The sequence below is a fragment of the Musca domestica genome, unplaced genomic scaffold (genome assembly GCF_030504385.1).
Source record: "Musca domestica strain aabys unplaced genomic scaffold, Musca_domestica.polishedcontigs.V.1.1 5, whole genome shotgun sequence".
Classification (NCBI taxonomy): Eukaryota; Metazoa; Arthropoda; class Insecta; order Diptera; family Muscidae; genus Musca; species Musca domestica.
In genome coordinates, this window is record NW_026712346.1 from 20999518 (window position 1) to 21022204 (window position 22687).

The following is a 22687-nucleotide window of genomic DNA, read 5'->3' on the forward strand; positions in this document are numbered from 1 at the left end:
AGGTCCAGGTCTCCGTGTAGGCCTTATATATCAGTAACTCCTTATATTCGGTATTTTGACGATCTTAGGTACAATACTCACCGAAATTTTTTGAGATGCCGTATTTGAAGTTCGTAATGGAAGCTACAGCCTGTAACAGACAATTGTCTATGCAGGTCCAGGTCTTCGTATAGTTCCTATATAATAGTACCTCCCTATGTACGGTATTTCAATGTTTTTGGCTACATTATTCACCGTTTATTTCAAGTTTCGAATTTGGATATGGTAATGGCTTGTGACAAACAATACCTATGTAGGTGCACGTCGTACAGGCCCTAATAAAACGGCTATATTCGGTATTTTTAAAATGTTAACAGAATTTGTGGCGAATGTTATCTTTTTCGAAAATTTTCAAATTCGTTCTAAGTGGTGGAGGGTATTCAAAGTTCGGCGACACTTGAATCACCCTTATTATGGTTGGCGTTGTCGTAGGCGTTCAAGTGTCGTAGACGTAGTCGTAGGCGTTGTCGTAACTAGAAATGTTTGGTATTATGTACAATTTTCGACTACGTCTTTTTTGTAATAGATATGAAAAAGCAGGGTGCTCTGGAATAATAAACATTTTTTGAATTTACGAGCTACCCGGTTAAAAAAAATAAAAGCGTCAGTTGAAATGGTTGAAGTAAAACGATTATTTGTTTAATTAAATATTGAAATATGTTAAGTCCTGGCAATTGTTTAGCTGAGTATGAAGATGAGTATATTCAAAATGATTTAAACGTGAGGCGAAAAATAATGCGGGTTATTTGTGCTTACAGAGGGAAGCGCACAGACATCCTGGATGACCACAACCTGCTTCTGTTTACGCTTGGAGGAGTCAGTGTGCAGGGATTGTGGTTTTCTTTGTCTTCACTAATTTTAAACCCTTCAAATAGTTCCTCCTCAGTCTCCAGTTCACCAAGTATTGGACGCTGTTGAATTCAAATTGCTTGGTTCCCTGCATTTACAATTGTTTCTAATTGTAACAAGCGTGATGCTGCTTCCTCCGTGTAGCTTAAAATGAACTGCTTGAAGGGCCCTCCACTTGTAGCACGACATTCTGCCTTATTATGAACTAGCTTTTTTCTCAATTTGTATTCGGCCCCGACTTTCATACAAGCCTCGCCTGTTCGAACCCGCGGTCCTAGGATATTGAGTTTTGCACCAATTTTGTTCCATTCTTCCTTGATGTTAATATTTTCAAGCCATTGTTGTAACTAGCCAAATTTTGATTCATTTGCAAGATCTGGATCATTTCGTCAAATTGTTTCTTCGTTGTGACTTTAAATCTAGAAAAAGCGAAATGCTAATAGATGTAACTTCATATATTCTTGTAATGTTGATATATACTTCTTATTCAAATCCATTTTGTATATTATTCTGTTGTAATGTCAATTTGGAAAAACTTTTCTGTGTTGTCGGCAACAAAATCTCTAACGACTAATTTTGCAGTGTTTGTCGAATTAGAACGCGTCTTGTGGTACGAAAATTGTAACAGAATTTCATACAGAGTTGTAATTTCTCGCATACGACACACATAATACCAATTAGTCGTTACGACGCGTCTACTTGCTATTTTCGATACGACTACGCCAGCCGTAATAAGGGTGATTATCTAGACATTCGGTACCACTGGAAATTGTATAGCAGCAATATGTTTCCTAATTATCATTTTTTATAAATAAAATTATGAGAATTATTGATATTATTATTATTAAATAAATGCAAAGTGTCCGGACAAGTAATCTCTTAACTCGATGTTCCCCTTCTTCAAATCATCCACTAGCATCCTTAGTTTGTTTATCTTTTCATGATGATTGACTAGCACATTGCCTAGGGATTTTATGACATCCTTTCCTGCCTGACTCACGTTCTTTAAAAGTATAGAGTGAAATTGGGATGTTATTTCATTCCTTCATCGATGGACGGAAGAGGCCTTAGTCTACATTACCAAACAATGATTCATAATCATGGTCAGCATCATTACAGTATTTCGCATTAGCTTCGGTAATCTTCTGATATTTTATCTGCGTGATCTAATGGTCATATTTTATTTATTGGTATCTTTAATTCGCCGTCGTGTGTTTTCACAGTCTCTTACAACCCCATCCTTTCCCGGTTGTACATCTGTCACTTTCGCCAATGGCCAACGAGCTGAATGTGTATCTTAATTTTTAATGATTACTACTTGACCCACTTTTAGATTTCTATCCTTCTTCATCCATTTCGTACGATCATCAAATATTCATCATTCCATTTTCTCCAGAAGTGATTTTTTATTCTAAGCATTTGTTTCCATCTGTTAACGCCTGCTAAGCTTCCTTCTTCGATTATTGTCGGAGCCTCTAATAATGGACGTCCAATTATAAAATGGCCTGGTGTTAAAGTTTCGATGTGTTCCGGGCTGCTATCTGGGTCGTGTAATGGTCTCGAGTTTAAAACCGTTTCTAATGGGGCAAGCACCGTGCTAATTTCTTCATATCGCCTACGATTATTTTTAGGTGATTGATGATTCATCGATCAAAAAAAATTTTGGTCAAAAATTATCTTCTGCGAATGTCTCTTCGATTCTATCTCTCCCAAAAACGCTCAATTGTTGTTGTAAGAGCACACCTTATGCTATTCCTTGCTGGCTTCAATTGTATTGTCCCCAATAGAATCCATCTTAACTTTGTGTCACAATCGCCTCGTCGTGACGAACTCCGTCTTCCAATATTTATGGAAATAGGTCACTCCCAATTACCAGATCGACTTATTAATGTTAGGAATCGCTAAATCCAATGTTGTATTTGAAGTTGTTATCCGGATGTGCTGATGGTAGCTTCGGTAGAACTAGTGCCTCTGCTTTGATTTTGGTATCGCTGAGAAATCTTGGCCTTATCATCAATAATATCCACCATGGTTTCACCTAGACCTCTTAATATCACGTCTGTCTTCAATTTAGGCAGCTGTAGTAGTTGTGCTGCATCTTCGGATACAGATGATACTTGCTACCCTTGATCTATCAAGCCTCTTAGAGTGATGTATTCTCCATGCAAGGACTTGGGCAGTAGCCAGGAGAACATTTCCAGCTGTATTGACTGTCTTTGCCTTGGTGTTGCTCGTTTTCTCTAGATGGATTACCGTACTATGAAACAATCCACATTTCTGGCATTTACCATAGCTGCAGTATTTTTTTCTGTGCTTTAGACATTTAAGGCTCAACTGGGCTGCCTTCACCCAACTGCAAGTTACAATGCATGGTCTTCTCTCCGTCACTCCAAGTCTATCGAGTTGTGTGTATGGGACTGGAACGATGCTTGATATTGCTATTCTAGAAAGTCCAACGCATCCGCCAGACTTTGTATATCTTTTGTTTTTTTTTTTTTACATTTTGCTCATATTGAACCATCCTTTTCCAGTTTTTTTATTATAATTCTTGCTAGAGTCGGGTCTGCACGATCTAGCGATATCTCCATTGCTTTTAGTCACGTTGTCCAATAACTTTCGAATAACTGATTGACTATTTATATTGGGATGATCCAAGACTTTATTAGTTTCGTGAATAATATTTTTTTATTATTAGGGCGTTTCTCTAATAATTCCCACGCTGCCTTATAATTTGCATCCGTAACTTGCAAATGCTGCACCAAACGAAACGCATCTCAGCTTAGCTTTGAGGTAGTATAGCTTTTGTACCTCCGATGGCTTTTTTGAATAAGTCTGGGAAAGAATTCCACTCCTCCACATTTCCATCGAAGAATGGAATTTGTATTCTTTTTAATTTCACTGTAGGAGCGGCTTCTTTTAAGGCAATTATCTTTTCGATAACATTGCACATTTTCGCATTCATTTTTTCCTCCATCTCTTCTAATTCGTCATCCACTTCTTCCATTCCATGTTCTGTGGATAATTCCAAATGCAGCTGATTGATATTGTCGAACTGTTTTTCCCAAGAAACCTTCTTATTTTAGAGAATTTTTTTTGCTCATGCCTGAAATATCTTTTTCAACGGCATCTGAAAGTTTCAAGATCCTCCTTCTGATAAGTTTTCATTCAAAATGTTATATTCCAAAAATGTTTGACAGCTCATTGTACCTGTATAATTTCATCATGAGTTATACATTAGCATCTACCTAACCGTTGATGTAACACCAGTAAGATAAAAAATAAAGAATTTGATTGTCAACAATTAGGTCACTACCACAAAAAAATAAAATTCGACACAAAAATAAAACTAGAAAAAAATCTTATTTTTTTAACTGGCTATGGCCGGTTTTAACATCTTTCCAATAGATAAAAAAAATCGTGTTGTCGTTCTCATAAATCTTTTTTCATTATTAGACCTTTTATTTAAGTATGAACTGTCCGATAAGACCATCCCCCCTTTATCTCTTAACATAAAGTTAACTGAATTCATGTTGCCATTTTTTATATTGATAATATGGCAATAACAGCAAAATGTATTCAAATGAAAATTTAATAACGCAAGTCGTTTATTTTATATTGGAAAACTGAATAAAATATTTACTTCATTTGTTATTATTGTTTATTATTTTTAAACCACAATGAATACGCCACTGTGAAAAAATGCAGTGACTACATTTACAAAAACATTTACATTTACAAAAAACTTGCCATATCTCTGTAAAAAGATAATTTATTTTAATGGAAAGGTGCATGGTAGAAGAATATAGGTAGACGCGTCGACACAGCTGCTTGGACAATGAACTGTCAAACCAATTTTGGAATTGAAAATGTTGAATGAAAAATTATTTAAATTTGTAAAAATTGTTGAAAAACGTGAATTATAGTAGCCTCCGCATGACGTAGTATATGAAAATCTACTTATATTTGAAAAAAAACATTTAAATTTTTTTGACATATCAATGCTCCCAAGCGTTGATGCATCTACCTGCATTCTTCTGCCATGTCCTTTACTTTTCCTAAAGTAGGGTATTACAAAACTGGACTATAAAGAAAATATGTAAGAATGGGCCTATAAATCGGTTTAAAAGTAATTACTTTAAAGTAATTAAAAGTAAAATGGTAGACGAATCCAGGTCCAGATGCATCAACGCTAGGGAACATTGATATATCAACATTTTAAAATGTTTTTTTTTTTTTAATATGTAGATTTTTATATGTTTTCTTATATGATGCCAATCTGAGGTTATTGTGATATGCATTTTCAACAATTTTAACGAATTTGAATAAAATTTCTTCGTTTGGCAGTTCATTGTTCCAGCAGGTTACGTTCATGATCCAAGTGTAAGGTACCCTTCCAGCTCAACTGATTACCAAACGATCTGTCAATTAATTTGAATTGGCTGCAACAAAAACAAACGATATTTGTTTGGTCATTCTAAATTTATTGTAAAAAGAAAAAAATCAATAAAAATAGAATATGTACGATTTGCAAAAAGAAAGAGGTGCCAGGGAATAGTTAATTTTTTTGTCCCCAAGAATGAAAAAATTAGGGTAAATTGATGTTTACACCCACATCTCTTCAACATGAAGCATGTGGTTAAATCCGGAAACAAATATGGATTATTGCCTATCGCTGTCCCAAAATACCAACCACCACTGAAGCATGGCTCTATGTTGTTCCATTTCCTAAACGTAATATTGGGTTATTTTTATTTATTTCTTTCGACATGTTTTTTTTATAGATTCTTGCAGCAGCGCATTGTAGAAGAATAAAGGTAGTCGCATCGACGCAGCTGCTGGGACAATGAACTGGCGAATCAGATTTGAAATAAAAATTGTAGAAAAATGCATACATAACAACCTCAAATATAAAATAAAATATAAAAATATACTTATTTTTGAAAAACAAAAAAAAAATATTATATAATACTCTTCTACAATGCAGCGGCGCTGTTGTACATACATTTTAAAATTCAATTGTCAAAAAATTTACAACAAACATATTCGCCACGAAAATAAATATTTTCGCCTCAAGCATGAATTTTGACATTTCATCTTATAAAATTACAGCTGTTTTTAGATTAATTCGCTCGAAGGAAACCTTATAATTGGGCCATGGTTACGTTCGTTACAGGAAACCCAGACAACTAGAAAAGGAACCTCGTATTTTTTGCAATATTTTTATAATTAATTCGAAGTTGTTATTATATTTGATCAATTCGTGTGGCTTAATCATTAAAATAATAAGGAAAATATAGCAAACATATTTATTGAAATATTTAAAAGAAAAGCACAATAAATAGACACACATTCTTCTTTCAATATCAATTCAAACAAATGTTTTTGTTTCTTGATAATGACAGTGTCGATTTGTTGAATGTCTAAGTGATTACAACCACCAACACAAAAATCGACACATTCGAACACAGATAAAAAACATTTCTTAATACTTTAAATTTAAATGAATACTTTTTGGAAATGTTTGCTCTTTTCCAGAACTTGCAATCTACTAATTTTACAATATTTTCTGATATCATAAAGGAGAAATCTGTTATCGTAGGAGAAGATTTGACATTCTTGCAGTTCTGCAACAGAGTAGTTGGCAAAGTATCCGTTTCTTCATGTTGTGGACCCGAATAAATAAATAAACAAATTTTCACAAAATTTACTCCATCTTTTAATAGTTCAAATTAATCGAAATTTCTCAAACTAAATTCCATTAAGAAAAAGAAACGGCATTTATGATACAAATTAATATATGTCTCTATATTTTACACATATTATTAAAGTTACGTGTTTTCTTATTTTAAAATCTTAGCATAAACTAAAATTAATAATATTTTTCTCTTAGCATGAGCTTACTTATACTAAAATTTTTTGAAGATTAATAAAAATGACACTTTACACGATGTAAACTGTTAGTTTCCAAACGACGCCAAAGCTAATAAAATCAATAAATAAAAAACAAATATGTAATTTCTGTAGAAGAACACACGAAATTGAAAAAAAAAACGGCGAACAATTGTAGCTCAAATATTGCATTAACTTAGAGTAACACAGAATAAGAAAGCTTTTTGGTTCAATAGATTACGATTACAAGAACGATTGGTTGTGTTGGAGGGTTTTCTAAATAAATTCAAAGTAAATCAATCAATTTTGACAGCACTGTATATTTTGCGGATAAAGCTATAGGCCGCAAAGAAACCAATTGTCCCCGTTAAAAGCCAAAAAGTCAATACCATCAGACCTGCGAATTAATAAAAGTTGTACCAAAAATTGTATATTTGGCCCATATCAATATGAACTTACTTGTATATCCAAAGTACAATAGGGTGGGTATAAATTCTGTGATTTCCAATTTGGAAAAGAAGTAAAAAACACTGTAAAACAGAACATAAAATGCAGAGCCACCTGACACTATGAAACTTCGCCACCACCAACGATAATCCTATGAATAAAAAGGAAATTTTAATTGGGGAATTCACTATACACATCATACACACCTCTCCGCACAATTGAAAATAAGTCATTACTATAGATATTTGACCGCAGCTTACAACCAATATACAAAATACCAAAAATAAGAATCCGAAAAGATAATAAAATTGGTTTTGCCAAATGGCAGTAAAAACGAAAAACAGTTCAATAAACACGGCGCCGAAAGGTAGAATACCAGCCATTAGAGTACTGAAACAAAGCACAATAAAAAATGTTTAAGGAGCCATGTTAGCATTGCATCATTGAATAATCTTACCTAAGTATAACGTTCATATACCAGTGTTGTGTAGGCACTTGTCTCGGAATCATGTTTGTACGAACCGGATGCTGATATGGTTGCTTGCGATAACCAAAGTAATAGCCCAAATAGACTAGTGGAACTGATATACCGAACCATAGTAATAGTAATGATATCATTGTTTTAAACGGTACAGCACCACTCGATTCTTTGTCCCATATGAAGAAATTCAAAACGAAACCAGTCCTGTATGAATTGTAAATATTGATAAAATTGTTGTATGGTTTTTCTAAATATGCACCCTTACCCAAATACAACACTAGGATATAAAGTAGCGGTCAAAAATGCAGATTTTTTCCATTCCCGTCCTTTCATTGTTTTATACAACCGAGCAGCAAAATACCCGGCTATTATACCCATGAACACGTACATAAATATTCCAGATGTCATAAGGGCTCCCCGGGAAGATGGAGAAAGCATTCCAAGCATTGCGAAGACTAAAAATATAATATTAAAACACAAATTTGAGTTCACATTCACAAATGTATATATGAAAAAAATGACGTTTACTTTTCATATACCGCATATAAAATATATGCATTTTATTTCCAGAAGGAAAGTCGAAGATGACCCATAGAATCGTAGCACAATATTTATTTATGGTGATGCTTGCAAACAATTTCGGCCAAATTACTTCTGTCTATATAATTTTAAGAAACATACGTAATGATGTTATCGAAATGCATTGATTTCAATGATTCATGTGCATATGTTTAAAGGAAGTCGTGAAATGTTTGTTAATTTCTAAAAAATTTGGATCATTTATTCGAAAGTCTTTGTTTCGCGTACTTAAAATTTCTAATACAACCTTGGTAATTTCTATGCATGCAATTCCTTACCAAAGGGTTGACAGTCAATGAAAACGACAAAAATTTGGTATGCCACATCACTTGCACCGCGATTGAAAAGCATTTTTGCGATATAATATTTTCTTAGTACTTACAAATCGTTATTAACGACATAAAAAAAATTTGAATGCCACTTCCAATAACAGCAGAGAATAAACGGGTATTTTTTGGCGGCCGAAATACATCTCCATGAACTAACTTCCATCCCGTTTCTTCCAGTGTGTCTTCAATATTGTCATCTGTATTATAGCGAGCGATATCTCGCCTCAACGTGCGTATCATTATCATTGTTAGAATGCCTGCAAACATTTATTAACCATTGGAAATAATATCGAATTTTACGATTGGCTACTTTACCAGAAAGGAAAAATACAACTACAAGAGAGTTTATAATGCTGAACCAGTGAATTTGTACATCCTTCATTCCTAGATAAATATCCCAGCGTGATGCCCAGCTTACTTTTGATTCTTTCCACTCCACAGAATATGTGAAATATAACTGTGTGTTCGAATTGGGATTTACCAATTGAGGTCGAGCATTATCTGGAAAATTGCAGTTGTCTCCTTCAAATTTAATGTCCTTATAGTTTACAGAAGCAGTTTCTACCTCAAAGCCCACAACCCGATATTTATCTCTGGAATATTATCATAGATGAAACGTTTTAGAAAGTGTACTATTGCTAAAGCATTGTATACTTACTTCGTATGCATATGATAGGACAAAATGAATTTTAAATGATTATTTATGTACACATTATCGCCGTCCACCAGACCTAATCGATAGCCGTGCTCGTAACTGACCTCATTGGGATTATTGAGATTCACAATGCGCGTGGCTACCGGTAAGTTGTCGACCAAAAGATGGACGAAGTATTCGTGTTTTATTCGCTCGACCACCATTGCGGACTGTGGTTGTTCCCAATTCAAAGGTGAATAGTTCTTTTTATTACACAATAACTTACAGTTGACATTTACAGCCATCTGTACATCATACGGAGTATTAACTATGCGATCTCCCCGAAGTACTTCGCCTAAATTCTCTGACTTGTAAATAAGTGTTCCATTTTTAGGCAAACAAAACTGAAGTGAATAATATTGATAAGGAAGCTGTGTACGGCTGCTAGTCATTTTTACAGCTTTCACGTCAATTTTTTGCCCTTTAACAAACTCGACTGGCGCCACTCCCGGCACATAAAAACATTCAGTTCCACATACTAAAAAAATAAAAACAAATGTTATGAAGGATAACATTTTAATGCTGAATACTTACTTAATATCAGCAGGACACCCACCGTTGGCGTGTAACGCTAGAAATATATTTTATTAGATTTATTAGTCATATAAAATTTTTTCATGTTTTTTAGCGAGAAATTAGCTTGCGTGGCTGACTTAATATCCTTTGCTAATTCCCACAAGATAAATTATAATTAAAAAGTTTCCTACTTACCGGCATTGTTAAAGTATGCGCACAGCAGTAACAATAAATTAATTATTTTCCTTTCAATGAGATCTTCATGAAAATTACAAATTATATTTCTACTCCCAATAGTTCAAAAATCGGAGCTACTAGTTTTTATTTTGCCGCAGTAAATTTCTGCCTGCGCTGGATACTGCAAAACACAATGTTGCCAGAGTCAACATTTTTGGACAGATCGAAAACGATATACAAGTCTGACCTTTTGCTTATCGGACAGTTCATAGTTGTGTTCCAGTACTTTTTAGTTTTAAAACTAGCATAAGAGAGAAGAGTACGAAATGCCATTCTAATTTAGGTGTGCTCAAAAAAAAGGGAACGGAAAATTAGCAGAAAACAGTCTAAGGCTGGAAATACATAAAGCGCATATTTGGCTGGCTTAAGTCTTCGGCTGGCTTCTTCGTAGATGAATAAAGGAGTTTTAGGTTGACCTAGTTCGATTTTGGCCCTAGGCTCCTTTGTTCATTTCCGAAGAAGCCAGCCGATGACTTAAGCCAGCCAAATAAGCGCTTTATGTATTCCCAGCTTAACTCGGACTGGTGAAACCTTACGGAAATGGACGCCAAAATTTAAGAAAATGAGTATTGAAAATAAGTTAAAATTAATAAATATTTTTAAATGCTGTTTATTTAAAAAGTTTTGTTTTCAGAATACGTTGAAGAGTATTTAGAGGTGGAGTTTTCTCAAATCCCAGCCCCGGAGAAGCTGAGAAGCTGGAGCTGCCGGTTTAATTAATGTTAAGCCTGCTAGAAGACTTAAGCTGGGAATACATAAAGCGCTTACCTGGCTGGCTTAAGTCATCGGCTGGCTTCTTCGGAAATGAACAAAGGAGCCTAGGGCCAAAATCGAACTAGGTCAACCTAAAACTCCTTTGTTCATCTACGAAGAAGCCAGCCGATGACTGAAGCCAGCATAATATGCTCTTTATGTATTTCCAGCTTTAATGCCACAACCAACCTAAAAAATAAAAAGTAAATGTTCACAGTAATATGTAGGTAGTCGCATCGACACAGCTGCTGGGCCAATTAACTGTCAAACCGATTTTGAATTTGAAAATATGAAATGAAAAATTATTGAAATTTGTAAAAATTGTTGTAAAATTCATATTATAACAACCACCGATCCGTGTCGTAAAATAAAATATTTATTTTTGATAAAACATTTTAAAAATTTTTGACATATCAATGTTCCCAAGCGTTGATGCATCTACCTATATTCTTTTACCACGCGCCAACATAATTTTGCTATGTATCGTCCCAGAGGACGAATACAATAACTACATATGGGGTCAGAGATCAACACTGCACTTGAAACGTTAATAGTCCTTAGGAACCACAGAAATCAAGACAACATTAATGAATCACATTGAGAAGAAGAGGAACAATTTTTTTGAAAGCATCAAGTTTCGTGAAGTCATTCAGGAAAAAGAGGAATCTTTAGCAGATTTTACCCTACGACTTAGGAAACAGATACGGTTATTTTTTGGACATAATGCTAACTGAACAGCTGATTTATGGGTTGGAGTGCCGGAGCATTGTGACCAAATAATTGGAAAGTAGTCAGCGTTTGAAATTGCTCAACGTCTGGAAGTGTGACGGGACTGGAGATTAAATGTCCCCTGTTACTGCAACAGAACCCGTTAAGCAAATAATGCTGCGGAATTCAGCAAATCTAAAGCTGGGAATACATAAAGCGCTTATTTGGCTGGCTTAAGTCATCGGCTGGCTTCTTCGGAAATGAACAAAGGAGCCTAGGGCCAAAATCGAACTAGGTCAACCTAAAACTCCTTTATTCATCTACGAAGAAGCCAGACGATGACTTAAGCCAGCCAAATATGCGCTTTATGTATTTCCAGCCTTACATAGGTAATGCAGTTCAAAACAAGTGTAACGGGATCTACCGACCTGCCGGTGTTGTAAAGCAGCTCACATTGAAAAAGTATGCAAAGCTACACAGGCCATAGAATTCATTGCATTGGACGAGTGGTACTTTCTGTGAAAATAGGCTCAACTAGGCGAAAACTTTTACATAGTCGATGGGAACTTCGATTGGCTATTTGGCAGAGAATGGATTGCACAGTTCGTCAAAGAGATTGATTTTGTATGTATGTGGACACACCTCGTTTAATGCTTAGTAAAGCTGATCAGGTTCAAAAACTTCTAGCAGAGTTTCAAGACATTTTAAGTGATACAATTCCACCCATTAAACTACACTTAATTAAGAATGCAAACCCGATATTTGCCACTCCGAGAGAAATATCTCTTGCGCTTAGAGAAGCCTATGCCACCGATATCGATCGCAAAAGTAAGTCAGGTTTTTATGAACGAGCCGAGTTTTCGAAATGGACATCAACCACGCAATTTGCTGCTAAGAAAAATGAGATCAGATCCGAATAACCGCAATTACAAACCTATAGTCTACCCTAGAATTATTGTTATTATGAACATCCGGTTTCAAAACCTTAGCATATATTCCGTAAAATGAGTGAAGCAAAATATTTTTGTCATCTGGATATAACTGACGCATATTCGCAACTTTAGATCGATGAGAAGTTAGCACATGCTCTTACAGTAAATACACTGATCCACGTCTTAATAAGACCTGCCCGTGCTAAATTTGTGTAATTTTTTCGATTTCGAGACTTTTGATAAATTTTTAACCGGATTGAGAGCAACGCTTGCGCGCTTAATAGAAAAAGGCTTAAGCTGGGAATACATAAAGCGCTTATTTGGCTGGCTTAAGTCATCGGCTAGCTTCTTCGTAGATGAACAAAGGAGTTTTAGGTTGACCTAGTTCGATTTTGGCTAGGCTCCTTTGTTCATTTCCGAAGAAGCCAGCCGATGACTTAAGCCAGCCAAATATGCTCTTTATGTATTTCCAGCCTTAGAGTTAAAATGATCTAAATGTGTATTTGGTGCAAAAAAAAAAACAATTCAGGTGACTATAATCAGTATGCGGATGACACCGACGATTACTTGTGGGTTTAATCACGGTCTTCGAATCAACGTAAGGAAAAGTATAGTGATCTTCGTTGCATACGTCACACTTTATTTTACTTTGACAGCCAAGGCTTGCACTATGGGGCTAAAGGCATGTTTTTGAGGCAGCAAATCACACGGGCGAGGTAGAACTTCCCACATATAGCTTTCATCCGATTTGGGATTTAGGCCCTTCAGAGTAGTAATATGAACTATATATAGCAATGATATTCGGTACGTGATATCACATACAGGTTAGAAATACTTTTAACAAGTTTGGTCGAAATCGGTTTAGATTTGTGTCTGGGATCATATGATAAAATTCCGGTAAGATTTAAGTCTACCACATTTGGACCATATCAATTCCTTTATAGCTATAGCTATCATATATAAGTTTCAGGCGATTTTGTATCTAAGCCTTCGCAGTCATAATATAACATCTCCTTTAAATTTAGTTGAAAACGATTGAGATTAAGATATAGCTTATTTACATATATTTCATCAGATTTCAAGCCGTATTGCGCATTCAATAATGACCGTTGTTAATTTATTTCCTTCAAACAAATGCACAATATAGAAGCTCTACTAAGTATGCATAGCCATGTAGGGTATCATATTGTAAACCCAGCATGACTTTTGTCCTTTTCATACTCGTCAGATCAGATCAATCTACTAACTCTACTCTGTCCTGAGCCAACAGTACTTTTTATCTCTTAAAAATGTGTTCAAAAATGTTATTAGTTAGCTTTTTCATAGTTGTAAAACATTTTTCGATAATATTTAATTTACGTATTGGTGAAATCTATTATATTACATTTCACCACATGTATATGGTTTCCAAAATACGCCCCTATACCAAAAGTTCCACTCCAAATGACACACGGACGAAAACAAAAACTAGATTAAAAGACACTTCACATCCACCCACTAAAAAAATTACAACGTTTAAAATTATACTCTTTTCCACTTTTTGTTGTTAATATATTGCAAAAAGTTTTCGTTTGGCGCCAATAATAACAAAAGGTTTTATTAAATTGAAATATCAGGAAATGGTGAATAAATGTAGCATCTTTGACTGCTCGGTATAAGGCCGTGAGTTGTTGCCAGATTGTAATTTTTTGTTTTCAAGGATTTGAAAGTATTATGAACATAATTCCATTAATTTTTTATTCAAACGACTAACTTTAGAAAATGAGTTTTTGCCACAAGAACACAGTATGCAATCATTAAATTTAACAAGAATTTAGCCGACTTCTACAACGAATGAGGAGTGGCAACCGGAACCGAAAATGTGAACTCGGTTCGCGATTTTTCAATTTTGGGGTTATCGGCAGGGACCGGAGCCTCATATGAATCCACAGATATGGATTCGGACTCGGTTTGCCTCGGTTCAGCAGATGTGAGGGCCTCAGATTAATCCGATTTATTAGACTCGGACACAGACTCAGAGATTGTCACAGCAGTAATTGGTTCCATTAGTGCTGCTTCCACGGTAGCAGAGAGTATCAGTGGGGGACTATCCGGGGTGGCGATACCATCATCAACGTTCAAAAGTTCGTCTTCTGAATATACTTTCATCGACATACTATATAACTCGCGCTCTGGAAATTTCCAAGTCGTTCTCTCTGATGGAAGTGCAGCCATGAATTGACTGCAGCTGTGTTTTTTCCATAAAATGCAGATTTCGCAACGCCGAACTACAAAACGAATCTCAAAGTACGCATCATCATTTGAATATCACCGTGTACACACGTTTGAGGTAAGTATATTCGCCCGATCTGAGAGCTAAAGTACTACGATAGGGGAGGATTTTCGGGAATCGCTCCGAATAAGAAAGTTTAAGTGAATGTGCCAATCTACCATTCATTCGCATGACGCCGCTCCAGTGGCAGGATTGCTGGTGGGGTTGCTGCTAGCGTCTACGTCGATGGCGTCTGATGGAGGCTTCAGACATCGGAATCGGCCAATAAAGATCCCTCCTGTTTTTGAGATTTCGCACCAATCTCATGGGGAGTGTTCTCTATGTCTTTTTGAAATGCTTCTCCGCTTCCAGACGAGGGAATGGTACTGATATCAAGCTCCTCGCAGAAAGGGGTGTGTCATTTCCAAAGCCAGAGGGAACACTCTCCTTACTGAGTCTCAGTGTCTTAGTCTTCTTCAGGATTGCCGACAATTGTTCACTCTGCTGGCGAATACGGCCACGGATAACGTCACTGTAAGTCAGGATCGTATGGTCCCCTTCCGAATTTATACTCGTGTCCTTTGAACGGTCCTGGGTCGTTGGCAGTTGTTGGGGTTTTAGAATTGTTTTATTAAAATTGTTTTTATCCATATGAATCTTGGACTTTGGAGGAAACGATGCCGTCATGGCATAGCTTCCCTACCATGGTAAGGACTTGGCATCTAAGCCTGCTACTTACTGAGGCGACCAAATATCAGTGAGGCAACCGTTCGAATACAGTCGGTACCCTGACTGCAAAATGAGGAACACTGATGCGCACAGTTTACGTAACACCCCCGCTTTAAGGGGTCTTTTATCTCTTTATCCCAACACCGATCACTGGTTATTTAGAGACGTTAGCTATTCGCCCCGTCGAACCAAGGATCACGACCACTCGGATATTTGTTCCGATACTCTCCCCCTGGTACCGCTGAGCAGCTGCCCAATATATCTATTGGGCGTTCCACTATCCGCAACCTGAGGACGAGTCTGGTAGCATCCAGTTATTCTTCCGCGAACGAACCGGAAAACTCCTACTATATAACGGTTTTTTGTCCAAAAAATTCTTGTACTCGATAGAGAAATGCATCTTTTGAGCGATAATTACCAGGCGAATGCGAACGATAACAAAAATGGTTTCCATACCAGGGATGTGTTTGGCGAAGAAATCGAACAACGTAGGCAATGACTCGAAACGAAATTCTGAGGGAGACATACCATACGACTTCCTATGTCTGCGGTGTTATCCTCTGATTTAACATGATACCAGTTGTGATTACCAACATTTTCTTGTATAACACATACACGATTTGCAACGAATGTGGTCCATGTGGAAGGGGTTTTCTTCAGGCAAGCTAGCACTATAGCACTATATATATGTCCAACTATAAATTTGACGAAATTCGATACTTATTTCCCGAACTACAGTTTTTAGAAGATCTGATGCCAAAAACTGCTCCACAAAGCTCTAAGCGGGGCAATGAAATCCACCTTTGTTTTCACGATAGCAAATGAACGAAAATTTTTCGATTTCATTTCAAAGGTTACCTACAATTTAGGCAACTAAAATACTGAATGTAGAGTATTTTTTAAAAATCTCTGTCGTCATAATTGTGTGTCATTTGTGTACGTGTGCTTAAATTGAGAAAGTGAGTGTGTGTTATTACGTCGGTGGGGTGCGTTTTTGTGTGTGTTGTAATTTTGAAGTAACAAACACGGCATACCATGGTAGAAGAATATAGGTAGACGTATCGACGCAGCTGCTGAGACAATGAAATGTCAAACCAATTTTGGAATTGAAAATGTTGAATGAAAATTTTTTTTAATTTGTAAAAATTGTTAAAAAGGCATTTTATAATAACCTCCGAATGACGTCGTAAAAAAAAGCTAAAAAGCTACTTATATTTGAAAATAAATTTAAAAAATTTGACATATCAATGCTCCCAAGCGTGGATGCATCTACCTGTATTTTTCTACCATGCGGCATACATATAAAAGTGAGTACAAAACCTGAGATATTAAGAAAATTTATAATTTTTTAGATAAGGATTGACATTTTGGATTGTTTCGTCAATAACCACGAAATGTGAAAATTTTGTGTACACCAATTAAAAGAACTTGAAATATGTTATTATTCGCCAAGAAATACTTTATTACAAAAAAATTATTTTTTCACATATCGGAAAAACAGGTAGCGATTGCGCTTTACCTTCATTACGTGGCATTTGTTGTTATTTTTGTGGTAGAACATTTTTGTATGACACACTATTCAACATCCCCTTTTATTGGTCACTACATGTTATGACGATGGGTTTGAGTCTGACCGAAATTACGAGACATCGAGCATTTGGTTGGATGTAACGTAGTGTTATGCGTTTGATCAAACAGGGCACAACATGACGAGCGTTTTTCTCCATGACATAAATAAAGAAATATGACACACTTGCAGCCCTTTAGTTTGTATATCGATCGTCAGCGAACAACCAAACAAACCAATGTAATTGCTGCGGGTATTTTTTGGTGACTTTTAATAATGTTTCAATTACGAAAACTGCGAATTTCCACTTTTTTTTAATATTAACTATACCAATCGAAAGAAAATTTTGCGTACATTAAAATGAAATTAAAAGTCATCGGCTGGCTTCTTCGTAGATGAACAAAGGAGTTTTAGGTTGACCTAGTTCGACTTTGGCCCTAGGCTCCTTTGTTCATTTCCCAAGAAGCCAGCCGATGACTTAAGCCAGCCAGGTAAGCGCTTTATGTATTCCCAGCTTAACTTCTTTTTACCAAGGGCTAGTAATCAGGTAGAAAGTGAACAATGTTTGCGCCAATGCGGGTATAAGGGGGAATTGCAAAGCAAACCAAATAGAATGAATAAAAGCACAATAGTGGGGTTAGTTTAAGTATAAAATACGGTAAAAGTCGGGCTTTATTAATTGTAAATAAAAATGGAGTTTTCGTCACTCGTTCAAATCTGTTGACATTGGTAGATCTCAACGATGTTAACCATTTACAATGTGATTAAACGTTAACCCATTGTTAACGTCACAAACCATAATTTCAATATAGGCCGGATGTAATATTCCGTTGCTGTTATTGCCATATTATCAACAAAAAATAAGCAACGTGAATTCAGTAAACTTTATGTTAAAATATAAAGGGAAGATCGTCTGACCTTTTGCTTATTGGACAGTTGATACTTAAATGAAACTTGTAATAACGAAAAGCGATTTATGTGCCCGACAACATCACTTTTTTATCTATCGGAAAGATGTAAAAACCGGCATACATCTACTAACGAACTTAGCTCCTGCAGTTAAGCAAAACACAAATGTACGACCAATCCTTCACAATTACAATACTCTGAATACAATCAAACCCTATGATATTCGATCACCACCAGATTATATTCAGAAACCAAGTAAGATTTTTACGCCTCGTCAAAGTAGTCCTTGACAATGTTTTTTTATCCGCGACAGAATTTTCCACACCACAATCAAGCTTCTATGGATTTGACACGGCGGCAGAAGATAATGGGGAGATGAATATCAGTGAGCAGAACATTATGGATGCGGAAGCAGAATCAAACAATTCAAATCAAGTTCCTGTGCGGAGATCAAGAAGAAAACGGAAACGTAGAATTAGATTTTCACCAGAATAAGGCAGTACGTCCGAGAAGAATTGTTATATATGAACTTGCTCTTTAATGTTGACATATCCAATATATGGCAACGCTATATAAAATACTTACGTGGCAATTTTGAATAAACTGTAACTTCAGTCTTGATCTTACTTTCATACCAATAAGTATAATTTTATAAAGGTATACCTTTAACTATTACACATTGCTCTCTGATTTGTGTATTTACACTGGATTTACAAATATATATTTTGATAATTTGAGATATTTGATTTGATATTTTGAGATGTTGTCAAACGAATCATTTAAGAAAAATTATAAGCATATGTTTGCATGACTTTACCTTCTTAATTGTACCATATTGTCATTGTTAATTTTTTTGCGTATTAATATTAACACCAAAGCAATTGCCAGAAAATTGCTAGTATGAGCATTTTTGCCAATTGCTCTTCACATGCCTTTCTCTTCTTCATACAGGGACTTGTCAGAAGTAAAGCTGGAAATACATAAAGCGCATATTTGGCTGGCTTAAGTCATCGGCTGGCTTCTTCGTAGATGAACAAAGGAGTTTTAGGTTGACCTAGTTCGATTTTGGCCCTAGGCTCCTTTGTTCATTTCCGAAGAAGCCAGCCGATGACTTATAAAAATAAGCGCTTTATGTATTCCCAGCTTAAAATTGTCTAATATAAATTCGGCAAATGCTGGCAAAAAACACCCATGCATGCGAAATGTGTATTAATATGCGATAAATCGAATATTATATATACATGGCAGAAGGTACATGCATCAACACTCACGAACATTCATATGTCAAAAATATCAGCAAAAATACATGGTTTTTAAAAATTTTACAATGAAGAGAAGCTAGGCTAAGTTATAAACACTTGCAAGTAGGGAGATTTACCTGTATGTTTTGTAATGTCAGAAAAGCCAGTCAAAAAAACGCCTTAAGGTGGAAATACATAAAGTGCATATTTGGCTGGCTTAAGTCATCGACTGGCTTCTTCGTAGATGAACAAAGGAGTTTTAGGTTGACTTAGTCCGATTTTGGCCCTAGGCTCCTTTGTTCATTTCCGAAGAAGCCAGCCGATGACTTATGACTGTTATTGCCATATTATCAATAAAAAATAAGCAACGTGAATTCAGTAAACTTTATGTTAAAATATAAAGGGAAGATCGTTTGACCTTTTGCTTATTGGACAGTTGATACTTAAATGAAACTTGTAATAATGAAAAACGATTTATGTGTCCGACAACATTCCTTTTTTATTTATCGGCAAGATTTAATAACCGGCCTATGGTCCGTTCTTATATCTTATCAATAGTCCAAAAGTGGACCATTGTTATCCCTTACTTTAGGAAAAGTGAAGTATAAAGTTCACATTATCAGGTTCTCATTCCTTTAATATGTATGAATTTTTTTACCGAGATATGGCAAGCTTTTTTAAAAGTAACTGGTATTCACAGCATTTTTTTTTACAATGGCATCTTCATTTTATTTTAAAAATAATAAACAAAATGCGAACTTGTAATTAATTTCGTGAAATAAATTTATAATTCAGTTCTTTAATAAAAAATAAACGATTTGCGTTATCCATTTTTTTATTTAAATAAATGTTGCTGTTATTGCCATATTATCAATAAAAAATATGGCAACATGAATTCAGTAATCATTACGTTAAAAGATAAAGACAGTTCATACTTAAATGAAACTTGTAATAACGAAAAGCGATTTATGTGTCCGACAACATCACTTTTTTATCTATCGGAAAGATGTAAAAACCGGCATACATCTACTAACGAAATTATCTCCTGCAGTTAAGCAAAACACAAATGTACGACCAATCCTTCACAATTTCAATACCAACAGATTATATTCAGAAACCAAGTAAGATTTCTACGCCTCGTCAAAGTAGTCCTGACAATGTTTCTTTATCCGCAACAGAATTTTCCACACCACAATCAAGCTTCTATGGATTTGGCACGGCGGGAGAAGATAATGGGGAGATGAATATCAGTGAGCAGAACATTATGGATGCGGAAGCAGAATCAAACAATTCAAATCAAGTTCCTGTACAAAATAACTTCAGTCTTGATCTTACTTTCATACCAATAAGTATAATTTTATAAAGGTATATCTTTAACTATTACACATTGCTCTCTGACTTGTGTATTTACACTGGATTTACAAATATATATTTTGATAATTTGAGATATTTGATTTGATATTTTGAGATGTTGTCAAACGAATCTTTTTAATAAAATTATAAGCATATGTTTGCATGACTTTACCTTCTTAATTGTACCATGTTGTCATTGTTAATTTTTTTGCGTATTAATATTAACACCAAAGAAATTGCCAGAAAATTGCTAGTATGAGCATTTTTGCCAATTGCTCTTCACATGCCTTTCTCTTCTTCATACAGGGACTTGTCAGAAGTAAAATTGTCTAATATAAATTCGGCAAATGCTGACAAAAAACATCCATGCATGCGAAATGTGTATTAATATGCGACAAATCGAATATGATATTTACATGGCAGAAGGTACATGCATCAACACTCACGAACATTCATATGTCAAAAATATCAGCAAAAATACATGGTTTTTAAAAATTTTACAATGAAGAGAAGCTAGGCTAAGTTATAAACACTTGCAAGTAGGGAGATTTACCTGTATGTATTGTAATGTCAGAAAAGCCAGTCAAAAAACGTCTTAAGGTGGAAATACATAAAGCGCTTATCTGGCTGGCTTCTTCGGAAATGAACAATGGAGCCTAGGGCCAAAATCGAACTAAGTCAACATAAAGCTCCTTAGTTCATCTACGATGACTTAAGCTGGGAATACATAAAGCGTTTATCTGGCTGGCTTCTTTGGAAATGAACAAAGGAGCCTAGGGCCAAAATCGGACTAAGTCAACCTAAAACTTTGTTCATCTACGAAGAAGCCAGTCGATGACTTTAGCCAGCCAAATATGCGCTTTATGTATTCCCACCCTTAAGCCAGCCAAATATGCGCTTTATGTACTTCCACCCTTATGTATTGTCACCTTAAGTCAATCCAAAACTCCCTTATTTTATTACGAGGAGCAATTATTGCATATTATTATTGAAAGTAAAGAGGGAAAATATTGATAGTTCTTTTATTGAGAGTTTACAAATTCTTGCAGAACAAACTTCTCTTTAGAGCAAGCAAGTTGGAAACATTTGCATGTTGGGCTTCGCAAGCCTAGAGGTTAGAAAATGTAAAACTCTTTTTGACATAAAACGTTTTTTTTAATGGCTTAAGTCATCGACTTGCTTCTTCTTAAAAGAACAAAGAAGCATTAGGGTGGAAATACATAAAGCGCTTTTCTGGCTGGCTTAAGTCATCGGCTGTCTTCTTCGGAAATGAACAAAGGAGCCTAGGGCCAAAATCGAACTAAGTCAACCTAAACCTCCTTTGTTCATCTACAAAGAAGCCAGCCGATGACTTAAGCCAGCCAAATATGCTCTTTATGTATTTCCAGCCTTACGGTTTTAGTTGACAGTCCGATTTTGGCCCTAGGCTCCTTTGTTCATTTCCGAAGAAGCCAGCCAGATAAGCGCTTTATGTATTTCCACCCCTTAGGTTGACTTAAGGTGGGATTATATAAAGCGCTTATCTGGCTGGCTTCTTCGGAGATGAACAAAGAGCATGGGGCCAAAATCGAACTAAGTCAACCTAAAACTACGAAGAAGGCAGCCGATGTCTTAAGCCAGCAAAACATGCGCTTTATGTATTTCCACCCTTAAGCTGGGAATACATAAAGCGCTTATTTGGTTGGCTTAAGTCATCGGCTGGCTTCTTCGGAAATGAACAAAGGAGCCTAGGGCCAAAATCGAACTAATTCAACCTAAAACTCCTTTGTTCATCTACGAAGAAGCCAGCCGATGACTTAAGCCAGCCAAATATGCTCTTTATGTATTTCCAGCCTTAGTTAAATTTCTTGTTAACTTGAACCCTACACTCCTTTGTTCTTTTATGAAGAAGCCAGCCGATGACTTAAGACTATAAAAAAGGGTTCTATGTATTCTCACCTTAAGTCATCGGCTGGCTTTTTCATAAAAGAACAAAGGAGCGTAGGGTGAAGATGTATGAATTCTGGATTGAAATTTAACTAAGGGTGGAAATACACAAAGAGTTTATCTGGCTGGCTTAAGTCATCGGCTGGCTTCTTCGGAAATGAACAAAGGAGCCTAGGGCCAAAATCGAACTAAGTCAACCTAAACCTCCTTTGTTCATTTACGAAGAAGCCAGCCGATGACTTAAGCCAGCCAGATAAG

The 22687-nt window shown here is 35.7% G+C and overlaps 1 protein-coding gene and 1 long non-coding RNA gene across 2 annotated transcripts; both read right to left on the bottom strand.

Moving 5' to 3' along the window:
• Window positions 1-436: 436 nt before the first annotated feature.
• On the bottom strand, window positions 437-4227 carry LOC131804965 (uncharacterized). Its single transcript, XR_009343434.1, has 2 exons — window positions 1369-4227; window positions 437-1307 (listed from the first exon to the last, which is right to left on the bottom strand). It is a non-coding gene; the product is annotated as an uncharacterized LOC131804965 (long non-coding RNA).
• Window positions 4228-6665: 2438 nt separating this feature from the next.
• LOC101896780 (transmembrane 9 superfamily member 4) lies at window positions 6666-10184 on the bottom strand. Its single transcript, XM_005188986.4, has 10 exons — window positions 10019-10184; window positions 9842-9878; window positions 9272-9785; window positions 8929-9206; window positions 8667-8870; window positions 7971-8160; window positions 7682-7909; window positions 7431-7614; window positions 7237-7375; window positions 6666-7174 (listed from the first exon to the last, which is right to left on the bottom strand). The coding sequence occupies exons 1-10, from the start codon at window positions 10022-10024 to the stop codon at window positions 7074-7076; spliced, it is 1881 nt and encodes a 626-aa protein (XP_005189043.1). The 5' UTR covers window positions 10025-10184; the 3' UTR covers window positions 6666-7073.
• Between the last annotated feature and the right edge of the window lie 12503 nt (window positions 10185-22687).

Bases quoted from the DNA above. Each gene is read 5' to 3' on its own strand.
- LOC101896780 (XM_005188986.4), bottom strand. The intron at 9,207-9,271 runs GTAAGTATACAA...ATAATATTCCAG, and splicing joins TCCTATCATATGCATACGAA to AGATAAATATCGGGTTGTGG. The intron at 7,376-7,430 runs GTGTGTATGATG...TTTTATTCATAG, and splicing joins ATTTTCAATTGTGCGGAGAG to GATTATCGTTGGTGGTGGCG.